Here is a 12910-nt window from a genome sequence, read left to right as displayed (position 1 = left end):
AATCTGACAATAATAATATGTGATGGCGAGTGCTGACTCAAACAACATTTTGACGTACTACATTTTCAACATTTGGACCATTAAATTGTATATATTTATTCTCAATGGCCTATTGTCTTCATCTCATCACATTTCTTTGCATCTTTTCATATTCCAGCCTCTAAGTGCTACCTTGTCCGTCTAAAATGAGGACCGACGGAATCTGTCGCTTGCAGTGTTGGATGATGTCACTTCAACTAGAAGCTAAAAATCCGATTTGAAATTTGCCCTCAGAGGACCATCCGAGGAGCGTCAACTGTCAGCATTTTGACTTGCAGAAATAAAAATCAGCATCTGGAGTGAGTACTGAGTACGATGTATTTTATTCAATGTTTTAAATGTTTTTGTCATGTGGGACAGTTGCATGCTGTTATATTGATTGTATTTTTGTATTATTACAGCAAAAATTTCATGGTATCAGTGTTCAATTACAGCCCTAATTATTGATTTTTTTTTTTAGGGAAACAAAAACGGTATTTTTGAAAACAATCTGTTTTATTTTTAAACAAAATTCAAAATGTTTGGTATATTGACTCATTCAAACCCAAAAACGTATAAATATGTTTTTTTAATAAAAGGTCTTTCACGGCAAAAATATTTCTATACGTTTTTTTTTCTCTCCTGCTAGAGCATTCTGACCTGAAGAGGTTGCTTAAAGCAATGGTAGTTATTACAAAAAATGGCCAGCATGTTTTTAAAAATTCTTTGGAGCACGTTACAGTGTCACCAGTTAGCTAACAGATCCGTGGGCTACTCATGTTGCCATTGGGGCTAACTAGTACTTTTTTTTTTTTTAGAGCACACTAATCAAAAGGCATGTAAGCGAATAACTGCATCACTTTCATCTTAGTAGTGGCTACTTTTAAAACCTTGACTTTTTAAAAAAAAGTGTCGTTTTAGGAGTTGGATTAAATCCAGGTGGAATGTCCAGTAAGCAATTGCACGGCTTTGAAATGGTCACATGGTGCTTTCAAACCAGCAGCTTGAGTGGGGACAATTCAAACTAAACAAAGAGAGAGAGAGCAGCAAATGGAGGCGGAATCCAGTCAAAGTTTTTGTCCACTTACATCAGTGATCAGTTTTCCTCTGGTCTTGTTCCTCTCGCGATGATTGGCCCTCTTCTGTTTCTGCTGTAGCACGCGCTCTCGCGTCGTGCGGTACTCCAGCGCAAACTCGCTGAGGATCTTGCTAAAGCGATGGATGCTGACGTCGCGGACGCCCGATATCGGATGGCCCAGAAACAACAGGAAGGCGTGAAACCTGCGAGGAAAACGTCACAAGCGCGCATGAGAGGCGAAAAAAAACAAAAAGAAAAGCGCTAATCAAAGCAAACGCGTACCTGTTGATGATCCTCCTGTGTACGATCTTCAGAATGATGATCCTCTCCGCGCAGTCTTTGAGGAAGTCGGACATTTTTTGTTTCAACGCCGGTTTCATCTCGTGTTTGGCGATGACCTTGAGGTGATCCCATGATGCTTTGCACCTTCGCTCCATCTGAGCTAGATTGTCTTGAAGTTGGTCAAAGTCCACCTGACAAAGGAAAAAAACAAAAACAAAGCACAGGTAATGGTGTACCTGTATCTCTCTCAGACATTTGACTAGCGCATACAGCTGACCTTTGACATTTATATTCGTATTTCTTCAGCAATTCGAGAAGATCAAACTTAGAAAATAAGGCCGTGCAGTGTTGTGCACAATTCCCACCTTGGTCAGACGGGTGACGGCTCCAATCTCCGAGTAGAGATCGGAGCTGTCCGGAAACTTCTCCACCACGATGGCACAGGTGTGGTGCAGCAGGGACTGCTTATGAACCGTGTCCTTCACCTCGGGGACTTTTTCCAGGTAACTCAGCTCAAAGCCTTTGGCCTGGAGAGCAAGCAAACGCGAGGCCGTCAAAAAGCAGAAAAAAAATAAATAAATAGGATGTTGCGTTTGCACATTCTGACGGCAGCGATCAAAAGGTCAAATGTCAGCGCATTTCCTCTCTGGCAAAGACGCAGATCGGCTCTCGACGCGTGCCAAGAAGATACGTCGCTTCGTTAGCTGGTGATTATCGGGAACCGCAATCGACTTCCAGGCCGCGCGAGCCTCAGATTGTGAAATCTCAAGCCAGAAAATTACATGAAAGACGCAAACATAACCTCCTTTGTTCCTCCGCCAGCTTCAAATGTCAAATTGAAAACCAAAATTCCAGACGTTATTTATGGCAACCAACTTTTTTATGATGTCCATGACTTGGACTTTCCCCTTGCGTGTTTGTCCCTCATTCATAAAAGCACATCGCAGACGACACACTCGCCTCCAGAAAATACGCAATCCCTCAAACATTGATTTTTTTTTGTCTGAGCTTTCCCACACTGTCCAGTCTTTGAAAGGACGTCAGTCACAAGATTAGAAAAGTGAAGATAGCGCAAGGTCTGCATGAGGGCCCCTTTCTGAAAAGTCCCCTACTTTCCTCTTTTCTCTTCTTTGTGGCCATCTGCCTGACAATCGCTCCATGTTTTTATGCTTCAATAATAAATCAATAAATCAATAATACAGTACAGTAAATTGTATGTGGAGACGTAAATGCTGAGACAGGCTTACACACTTTAGTATCGTCATGAAAGACAAAAATGAGCAAGTAACCCACAACATTTCAAACAACTTTGCTAACGTAACCGACATGTTGGCCTTACAATCACTTTTAATGTTGCACTATTGATGTAAAAAACAAACAAACAAAATCAAAACAATAAGTCAGTGTTGTGTCAAAATTTAAAGGGGAAGGCAACCCCCCATTTTTTTTTTTTTTTTGACAATAACATTTTCTATGCGGCCCCACTAATCTAAATACAGTATTTTGCTTAATATTGTGTTTGTGAAATATGAGTTATGCAGCAAAAATCCAGAAGTTTTCATCAATATCAGAAGGCGGCCATTTTGCCACTTGCCGTCGCATGAAGATGACATCAAAAAAAAAAAAAAAAAAAGATGACATCACAGTTACTCAGGTCTCAGGTAACAACCAATTACAGCTCCTGCTGAGCAACTATGATGTCATCTTCAGTCGACAGCAAGTGTCAAAATGGCCGCCTTCTGATATGGATGAAAAATGCTGGATTTTGCGGCACAACTCATATTCCACTGATGTGATATTAATCAGAACGTCATGTTTAGACTAGTGAGGTCACATATAACATGTTATTGTCAAGTGATATCAAAGGTTGAATTTAAGAATATGACTAAAAAGGACATGTAATCCAAAGTTAGGCCACAAAGTGACAATGATGAGATTATAATTTGCGTTTTGCTGACATTGGTGCCGTTGAGGAAGTTGCCAATGGCTAACAATGTGGTCAAGATGTCGCGGAGGGTCGTGTTGTTCTCCAGTTGGTCCATCCCTTCTTTCAGATCCTGCAGCGGCTCCGCGACTTCCTACAAACACGAGAGCAGCACATCAGGTTGACCTTTCACAATAAAGTGCCATATTACAAAATCCACTTCCATGTTTTTTTGTTTGTTTTTTAAACCATTCTCCCACTTTGTTGCCCCATTAGGAAGAAAATCTTATTAGAAATTAGGAGTGACATTTCCACAGAGGTATTTAACCCGTCATTGCCCGCCACTACTTTCTATGCCAGTGACATAGAGTGACAGGCAGGTTGTGCGTATAATAGCGTATCTGAGAGCAGCATGTGAACTTTATTTGTCAACTTCTACTTGAATTGAAGGGATGCACGTGCATGCGATGAAAGCGAGCGAGCGAGCGAGCGACCTTCTCGATGAGCTCGTAGTCCATCTTGAAGGCCCACAAATGGAGGCGGGCCGACAGCTCGCTGATGGAGGACAGGATGAGGAGGAACTGCTCAGCGCTGCCCAGCGGAATTTCGGGATTGAGCAGCTGAGCCTCTTGGATCCGCTGCTTCTCTTCCTCCGTGGGGATCATGCTCAGGATTTTCTACGAGGAGACGACATGACAAGTGAGCGGGACGCGGCGTTCCCGGGGGGATCCTTTATCAAGCGCTCATCGCCTTCCTTGAATTTCAATTAATTGCACAGCTCTAATTATTATTATGTTTTATTATTATTATTATTATCATTATTATGTTATGTTGTTAATGTACACACACACATCCATTGAGTTTCCCCACATATTGACTGGGTTGTTAGTTCACAGGCATATTATGCTCCCCTTCATCTGAGAATTAGTGTCGATTTTAAACATAGAAGGGCCAAAACATCCCTAATAAAAATTAAATTGCACTAAAAAAAAAACAGCCACGAGAGGGTGCTAGAACTGCACAAATGGAAATCAACCGGACTTTTTATAACAGATGTGTTGCATTTAAATATTGCGAACATGACGATGATATTGTGGCAGTTTTTATGTCACGATATCGTGTTATCGTTACATCCCTAGTAGACGTGTTGTTTATTCTTACCTCAATACCTTCTTTGTTGAGTGCATACTCATCAAAGTTGAGGATGGCCGTCTTGATGGTACGAGGAGGCGGTAAGACTGTCAAACCGATGTTGATGGCGTTGCTGCGTTTGGAGTCCAGGACTATGATTTCGTGTCGTTTGCCGTCAACTGCTGATTTCTAATGAGACAAAACGCGAGACAGCCATCTCACTCATTCATTCATTCATTCATTATGTGAATTCATCTCTTGACAGTATTTCATTGGTGCAGATCAGGGATGGGCAAGTGAAAGCGGTGAAGCGGTGGCTCCAAATTGTCATCAGTGCTGCTGCTGTACCTTGGTAACGGGAAGCTCCTTGGATTTGGACTCAAAAAGCTGCTCCAGCTTGGATGTGTCCAGTTTGAGTGGCTCCAATTTGGACCAGAGTGAGTCCTTACAGAACTTATGGCTCTTGCACTGCCATTCCAGGGGGCGCACCTCCCTCCAAAAAAGCCGAATTGTCTTCTTCTTCTTGAGGAATAGGGGAGCATCCCCCCGATTCAGCTGAGAGGAAGGAGGTGGCATGAAGGGTGGAGGCGGTCGCACCATTTTGCCAAGGATGGGAGGAGGCGGGGGTGGCGCTCTAACGGCATTGCACGGCGGAGGAGGCGGCGGCGGCGGCGGCGGTGGGAGATGGTCACCGGGCGCCATCATGCTGTCCATTTCTAAAATATCCACGTCATCCTCGTCCCGCAGGTCGGTGAAATCCATTTCCTTGATGCGCAGCTCCCTGGGCGCGGCCATCAGCTGCTCCCAAATTTGGTCCGATTCCTTCTTCTGGGCCGACGGGATGCCGCCGGAGGATTTGTCCGCCAGAGCGCGCTGCAGCTCCTTTGACGCCTCCGCTTCTGTCGGAGACGTCAACCCTTTGACCAAGTCACCAAATTTCTCCGCCACGGCCCGGACAGTTCCTTGCTTGTCCGCGATGTCCACCTCCATTTTCTTCACATTTTCTTCTCTGGCCTGCCTGTGAGCCTCCAGCGTGGAGATCCTGCTGGCCAAGCTGGCCACGGAGGCGTCGGCTGCCTCTGGGTCCTTTTCACATTTACATCGAGTTTCTTTCTCCGTCTCCCCTCCTCCGATGTCGCCCTCCCTGTTGGAGGTGTGAGCGTAGAGCATGTCCAGCATGAAGCGCTTGTTGGTGAGGATGTCGTTCTCTTCCGAGACTTCGATGCAATCGCTCCACTGGCCTGTTGGGAGGAAACCATGCGATCAATACATGCTCAAAGTATGACACACTGTCCGTTCTTTCACGTTTTTTTATTTATTTTTTGTTAAAAATTGACATTTACATTTTTTTCCCATTTTGAAGGCTGCTATTTACGATTATTTTAAATAATCAATTATTCTGTCGATTAATTGATGAATCGAAATGCTTTAGGTTCCATCGCTTTATTCAAAAACAGGACATTATTTTAAATTGATAGTTGCAAAAATGCACATAAATTAAGATTCTGTTACTTTTTTGGTTCATAAACATGTTCAAAAAAAAAATGTTGATCATTGTATTTATGATGAACATGCATTTTTTTTTATTTTAATTCAACACAAGAATCTTCTTTTTAATCAGTCTTCTTTTATGCGGGACAAAAGAAATCCGAGAATATTTACTGTTGAGAGGCTGAAATTTTGAAATTTGGCCAATTTTAAATTAAACAAGGTGTCCAATTGATAAATTGAATCTCAAAATAATTATTAATTAATTTGACATCAATTAGTTGTTGACAAATCAACTTTTGTTATGCCTCAATTTTTTTTTAAATGACTATCTAATTAAATACATGCTTAATTAATCATAATTGACTTACCGTATTTATACAGACTACATTTTATTAAATAATTTACTCATTGTAAACAGTCAAATACAATTTGAAAACAAACAATTTGACATAGTTTTATATTAATATTAAAATCAATTACAATATTTTACATATATTGACACTGACATTTTTAAAATGTTTTTTTTTTAAACCTCATCTACAAATGGTCATCATGTGTTTGTTTTAAAAATCATTTGTGGCCGTGAGGAGACGTTTTCCTCTCCCTTTTTCAAAGAAAAAAAGCTTCACGTAATACCTGCTTCAATGTCATTTTTGCCTTTTTCCTCACGCTCCTCCCTCTCCAGAGTGCTGCTGGTGGAGGAGATGCTGGATGCCGAACAGTTGTCCTTCTCGTTCACCTCCTCGTTCTGTCTCTCCTTCTCGCTCAGCACGATACTTTCCTCGACATCCCTCTCAATCGTCGCAACTATCTCACCGTCTTCCAATTCCACATCCTCCACATCTGCTACCACGACCATACTGGCTACCTGTGCTTCATCAGCCACTTCCAGCCTGTCCACCAGCTCTTCGACTTCCCTCCCAGACTCACACTGCACACGCTCCTCAAGCTTCCCTTCTTGCCGTCTCTCTTGGTTCCCCACTCGTTCCTCTTCAGCTCCATTGTGGACTGCTTGAATGTGAGAAACGTCCTGCGTGTCCGCTGGCGGCTCTCTTGCAGCCATATTTGGTTGCGAGGGAGGTGAGGGACAATGTTTTGATCCCGTTAACTCTGATGTTGGACTTGGTGTTCTTGCTGGAGAGCCAGGTTTTGATGCCGGGATAGATTTATTTCCTGTGAGGAATATTTCAAAATGTCAAATCGGTAAAGTGTGTGAAAATCATATTATTCAGAAACTTCTTTATAACTTCAATCCATATGCAATTTTATTATAATCACAGTAAAAACTGTCATTTTAGGTTACGTAAGTGCATCTTTTCTCCTTTTTAATATCACACATTTTCTTTTTTACCCGCCGTCTGCTGAGCATCGGGTGCCTTGTCTTGTTGTGAGGCAATGGATGACGTGGTGACGCAGCGGGATGGCGAGCGGACGCTGGGATTGGAACTCAAGCACAGCGTGATCTCCGTGCGGCCTCTCACGGGCACGGTGGGGCGCTCTCGCTCATACTCGTCGGCTGCGAGCCTCTCGGCGGCCTTTAACCTGCCACGGACGGCAGAGGATCGTGCCAAATTACGATGATGCTTTTCTTTTTTTTTTTTAAATCAAACTGCAACTGTACAACTGCAACAATATTATCAGTTAATGTAAACGCAATCGCACCAAATAAAACCCACCTTTCCTCTCTGGCTTGTCTTGCTTCTTCCCTTTTGTCAACATAGTCTCGACTGAGACGGACAGATAAAGCAAAAAAAACAAAAAAACAAAACAAAAAACGATTGTCAGGATTGGCACCATAACGACAGCGCTGCGTTTTGCAAGGTGGGACTGACTTGAAGCGATCCCTCTCCTCCCTTTCGATCCTCTGCAGTCGCTCTTCTCGTTCCATGCGCCTCCTCTCCCTCTCTGCGGCTAAAGACTCCTGATGCTGCCTGTACGAGGAGCTCAGCAGGCCTCCCAAAGCAGGTCTGCACGCATCAAGTTATTCAGAAACGATATTCCGAGGTTGGACTTGTACACAATGTACATTATCAATTATCCAGGCCGACCTGTCAGTTTTAGGCTCTGGTGTGCAGCTTGCTGAACTCGTGAAGCGATGGCTGTCTGATGTTGGAGTCTGCTGTGTTCCTGGATGTGGCGCTCCACTGGAAGGAAGCCTGGAAACGGAAGAGGCAATGACCACAACTCTTCACTGGAATTAGGGAACGCCAACACAGTCAAAATCAATGAGTAATAATGACCTATATATACTTAAAATAATTATTTTTGCCTGAATGAAACTCCTCAACTCACTTGATTGTATTTCAGTGGCCAACAAAACACCACATGATAGCAGCAAAGCACTATTTGTGTCCAAATTAAACTGCTCAACTCACTTCAACATAGTATTCCTTGACAACACGATGGCGCTAAAATTGATACTTGAATTACTTTGGCCACAGCACAAACTACAAAAGTTGCATTTCAGCGAGTAGAAGGCAGAAGAATAAAAAGAAAACAACAGATATGTGAGTTTGAGAGCGCTGACCTACAAATACGAGCGGTCGAATGCACTGCTAAAATTTTTATTATGTCTACTCTGAAAACTTCAAATCCTCAAAACTGTTTATCGGCTACTTAAATGGCCAGTAGACTTTATATCAAGACTTAGTGTACAGTCCAAACAAGATGACAAGTTCAAGGCAGCAGCAACTATTAATACGACACAACCTTCGATAGGAGTAAGGAGGAACATTTGCAAGATTGATCGAGCAGCAACAATCGTGTAATCGTCCAATGAGCAGTTTGGCAAGCAAGCAGAAACAACAGCAAAGCCAAAAAATAAAAATAGAAGCCAGAAATCAAGTTCCTGTTTGATATAGTGAAAGGTTCACGTTGTACAACAAAGCATCATTCAAGTATGACTGCTTATTTATTACCTTTCGTCCCAGCAGGTCTTTGTAAGAGTCAGACTGAAGATGCGAGCAAGCGTGAAAGAAACAAAAAATTGAAATGAGACAGTAGTTCGTGTCACACTTAAAAGAAGTACGATGGATGGAGACACAGCAGGGATACAAGAAACAGCTAACTCCGCAATATTACTTAAAAAAAATAAATAAAAAATCCAATATGCAACAAACGAGTTTTATTAAAGTAAATAAACATTTTTACAATTTTACAGAAATAGAGCTATCCGATGCTGAGAATATAAATACATATTTAAACAGGGAAAACTTTTTAAAATGATGCCTTCTATGTGTGTACTTCATCCTCGTAGTATTTTTCTTCAAATTTCCCTTTGTATACTTTAGACTCAAGACTCTTATAAAACTCCAGATGAGAGAGATGGTGACTCACGCTAAAATCCCTTCTTCAAATATAGTTGCTGACTTGTCTTGTGTTAACAGAAGCTTGGATCAAACATGAAAGACAGATGAGTGATAAAAATCTCGAAATGACCGTTTCCAGCAATTGAGAAAAGAAGGTAAGTATAACTTTTTCTTCATTTTTCTTGAAGCAAACATCTTTAAGGATGGCGGACAAATTTTAATTGGGGAAGGAGATGTTTTGGTAACAGTGGTGGAAAAACAAACAACTAACGCATGACGGAGGCAAGAAAGAACGAAAAAGGAGCAAATTTACCATGGATTCAATCTGTCATGCATCGACATCGTGATGGGAATTTAGACAATTTTTGTTGTTGATTAGCAATGGACTCAAGAGACAATGTCATGGCCATTAAGCTAATATAATTTCTGTCTTTTGGGATTCAAAAATGAAATGAACTGAGCACCATTTCATTGAGCCAAACCAAAAGAATTAAATAATGTTTTAACAATTTTCCATTTGACTGATTATGGCGGCGCTACGCTAATCTAATCCTGGCTAAGTGCAGTAAAATCTAACCAAAACAATTTGAAACTATAGGGCTTCCAAATTAAAAAAAATAATAATAAAAAAATTGCAAGAATTACAATTGGAGGTTTATCATAATGTGTGTTTCACACAAGCATGCCTTAAATATTGCGCTAGCAATGACCACACGTCTTAAAAAACTGCTGAGTCACACAGAGACCAAATCTGGGCTCCCGCTGAGTCTACTTTGTCAGTCCAATGAGAATTTTATGATGCTTTATTGAGATGTTGATGGCTATGAAAGAGGTCCTTCATGTTATACAAACCAGTTAGCGGCGTCTGCTAGTGTACCAAAGGGTAGCGCGGCAAGGCAAAGGAAATAATGTGTTGTATCCCATCGAGGGTGGCGTTAGCCTATAATACCTGTGATGGTCCTGCCTAGAGGACTCAATGACTGGATGACTTTCATCATCTGCCTCCTCCTCATCCTCCAAATCCTCCTCTCCTTCCTCCTCCTCCTCCTCATCTCTGTGGCAGGGTTGGTTTGAGGGTTGAAAGGAGGGAAGGGAGGACGTCGGAATGGCAAGTAAGAGAAGCAAAGTGAAAAGACGGAAGCAAACATGACTTTCGACACAAATCTCAGTGTTTCCCACGTTACATTTTCCTCCGTGCGTTGGGAGTATTTCGACTCTCACTTTTTCCACTTCTGGAAGCCATTAAATCCAAAATGAGTGTATGTAAACACATAAAAGTCCAGTTTATCATGTGACTTGTGTTTGTGTTCATTCAGTTGAGCACAAGCTCAAAGCAAACTAGAAATCATCGTGCTTTGATTTCGAGTTGACTCCGATTGTAATTTTGTGGGAAACACTGAACACGCACATGCAGCAAGCAGGTTACAAGTTACAAGTGGAGAAGACAGAGAAACAAGTGCAAGAATGTTTGTTAGGTTATTTTTTATATTCTGTGAACTAATATTGATGTCAGCAGAGGTTGCAGACGAATAAAGAAAGAAAATGGGATGTAGTAGGCCAAACATGTCCTCTAGGTGGCAGTACTGTTTAATGACTTACATGGAAGCAAATGAAAACAAAACCTTCTGCCTTGATCTTTGATGCGGAAATAAATGATGACAATACAGCATTTTTGGTGAAGATAAAAATAGAAAGACACAAGGGGTATTTACAGGTATGTCAAATATCATAACTAAAACAATCTGTGAGTGATTGTGATGGAGATGAAGGTGATTCATTTCAGTGATAGGAGCTTTCGTGAAAGTCTGTCGGAGATACGTTCAGTGTTATTTCCTGTTCTCCCTCCACACACGTGAGTTTTGTTGCCCGTTTGCTATTTAGTTCCATCGCTCGCACGGCTCTTCTGGCTTTCATTAACAACATGGAAAAACGTTGATCTTCAAAGGCCGCTCGAATTTCCTGGAGTGGTCAGGTATCACATGACCGGACAGACCTGGGAGCTAGCAGAAGGTTTCATTGCTCATTGCTGTGCTGTTTCAAAACCTGGCTGGGATGTGATGTGGCAGTAATCAGGTGGTAGTTTCAATAGAAGAGGCAAGAGCTCTACTAATACTAATGCACGGATTGAAATGTGAAGCGATTTTTGTTCTGCTGACTGATACTGACAAAACTGCAACTGCAACGGGGAAGAATAACATTTTCATCCTCTTGGTTTTATAGAGAAGAGTGAGAAACAATATAGTGCAAGTTTGCTTTTGTTTCACTACTTCCCACAATCATACCATGAAACATTTTAAGTGCATATACAGACAAATTTTATATACTGGAGGAAGCCTAGCTGGAAAGTCTTTATACAATAGAATGTCATCAACAATTAGTAATAATTAATAACCTACGTCAGACAGTCATGCCTAATCTATTTGGACCAGCTTCCATAGAAATGATATATTTAATGCAGAGAATTGACTCAGTCCATCAACCTTTTAAACTGCTTATCCCATTTACGGTCTGGGAGCAGCAATGCAATAGGAAAGTTAAAGTGACGAAATGAAATTGTCTCCTGATGCTAGGAAAGATGCTTACGGGAAGCGACAATAATTCAGAGGGAACAATATGACCGAGCACTTGCATTGTAAACAAAAGTCCGGTCGGCTCCGTGAAGGACGGCGCCAGACAATACGATGCACAGTCCCTTTGGCCACAATTATACTGTATAGTTTTAAAGTCGTTTCTATTATAATTGTGAAACAAAGATATATATATATATATATATATATATATATATATATATATATATATATATATATATATATATATATATATATATATGTATATATATATGCAACTGTCACTTAATGCGATGACCTCGCTTCATAATGTTTTCACTGCCTTCAAAGATATATGTCAAAGTCCCACTGTCTGACTGTACAATGTCAGAGTTCCACTTCAGTTCCTGACGTGCACGAGTTACGACTCACAAATCCACAAAGTTCTTCATTAAAATTATGTAGAACAGTTTTTTTTCTTTTGCATGTTTTAAACATTTTCCTTGAAAATACTTCAGTTGATACTCAGTAAACACCAGAGGTGAACATTCCGTCACCATTATTATTATTATTAACCCGTGAATGACGGATGCCTTTTTTATTGACGATTGATGGGCGCTCAAAATTCATTGATGCACCCTCCTCTAATGATCTGTCATATTAGCATGTCATCAAAAATAAAAATTAGAAAAAGACATATATTGCTTCACTCCTAAAATGAAACGTTGCATGCTATAAAGTTCTGAACTACGATAGTTGAATCATTTATTTGCAATGCGTAATCGTTGAAGTCAAAAAGGAAGCTTTTGGCTTTCCTCAACCTCCCTCTTTGCTCCTCACCTTTCACTGACGTCTTCAACATGCTGACCACCAAAGGGCAGATAGCCGCTTCCGCTCACGTGCGGGCCGCATGGCGACACCGGCGCCGAGACGCGCCCTCTGTTGTTTTGGAGCGAATGTCTGCGGCTGCGTCGTCGCTCCAGACCGCGCCGCTCGTTGGTGCCGCCCATGCTCGCCCGCCGGCGCTCCTTCCTGTCGCTCGGAGGCAACTGCCGTTCATCGTCGCCGTCCTCACGCCGGAGAGTCGTCTGGGACGAAGCGACGTACAAGTCAACTAACAGTCACTATGACA

At 41.6% G+C, this 12910-nt stretch overlaps 1 protein-coding gene across 4 annotated transcripts in view; it reads right to left on the bottom strand.

Annotated features, from left to right (window-relative positions):
• fhod3b (formin homology 2 domain containing 3b) overlaps positions 1 to 12910 on the bottom strand; it is a 76358-nt gene that overhangs the window by 3023 nt on the left and 60425 nt on the right. For 2 of the 4 annotated variants that reach the window (XM_077527368.1, XM_077527371.1), the window contains 15 exons: positions 12619 to 12866; positions 10182 to 10286; positions 8843 to 8875; positions 7973 to 8080; positions 7757 to 7891; positions 7601 to 7651; positions 7276 to 7466; positions 6561 to 7097; positions 4782 to 5674; positions 4464 to 4622; positions 3797 to 3979; positions 3337 to 3456; positions 1744 to 1905; positions 1379 to 1569; positions 1107 to 1299 (listed from right to left, as the gene is read on the bottom strand). In XM_077527368.1, coding sequence (XP_077383494.1) covers positions 1107 to 1299; positions 1379 to 1569; positions 1744 to 1905; positions 3337 to 3456; positions 3797 to 3979; positions 4464 to 4622; positions 4782 to 5674; positions 6561 to 7097; positions 7276 to 7466; positions 7601 to 7651; positions 7757 to 7891; positions 7973 to 8080; positions 8843 to 8875; positions 10182 to 10286; positions 12619 to 12866 — 3309 coding nt within the window. The remainder of the gene's footprint in view (positions 1 to 1106; positions 1300 to 1378; positions 1570 to 1743; positions 1906 to 3336; positions 3457 to 3796; positions 3980 to 4463; positions 4623 to 4781; positions 5675 to 6560; positions 7098 to 7275; positions 7467 to 7600; positions 7652 to 7756; positions 7892 to 7972; positions 8081 to 8842; positions 8876 to 10181; positions 10287 to 12618; positions 12867 to 12910) is intronic. The other 2 variants (XM_077527369.1, XM_077527370.1) reach the window with 2 other exon arrangements.

This window comes from Festucalex cinctus, chromosome 7 (genome assembly GCF_051991245.1).
Source record: "Festucalex cinctus isolate MCC-2025b chromosome 7, RoL_Fcin_1.0, whole genome shotgun sequence".
In the NCBI taxonomy this organism is placed as follows: Eukaryota; Metazoa; Chordata; class Actinopteri; order Syngnathiformes; family Syngnathidae; genus Festucalex; species Festucalex cinctus.
The sequence above is the reverse complement of the archived record's forward strand: the minus strand, read 5'-3'. Positions and strand labels throughout refer to the sequence as shown.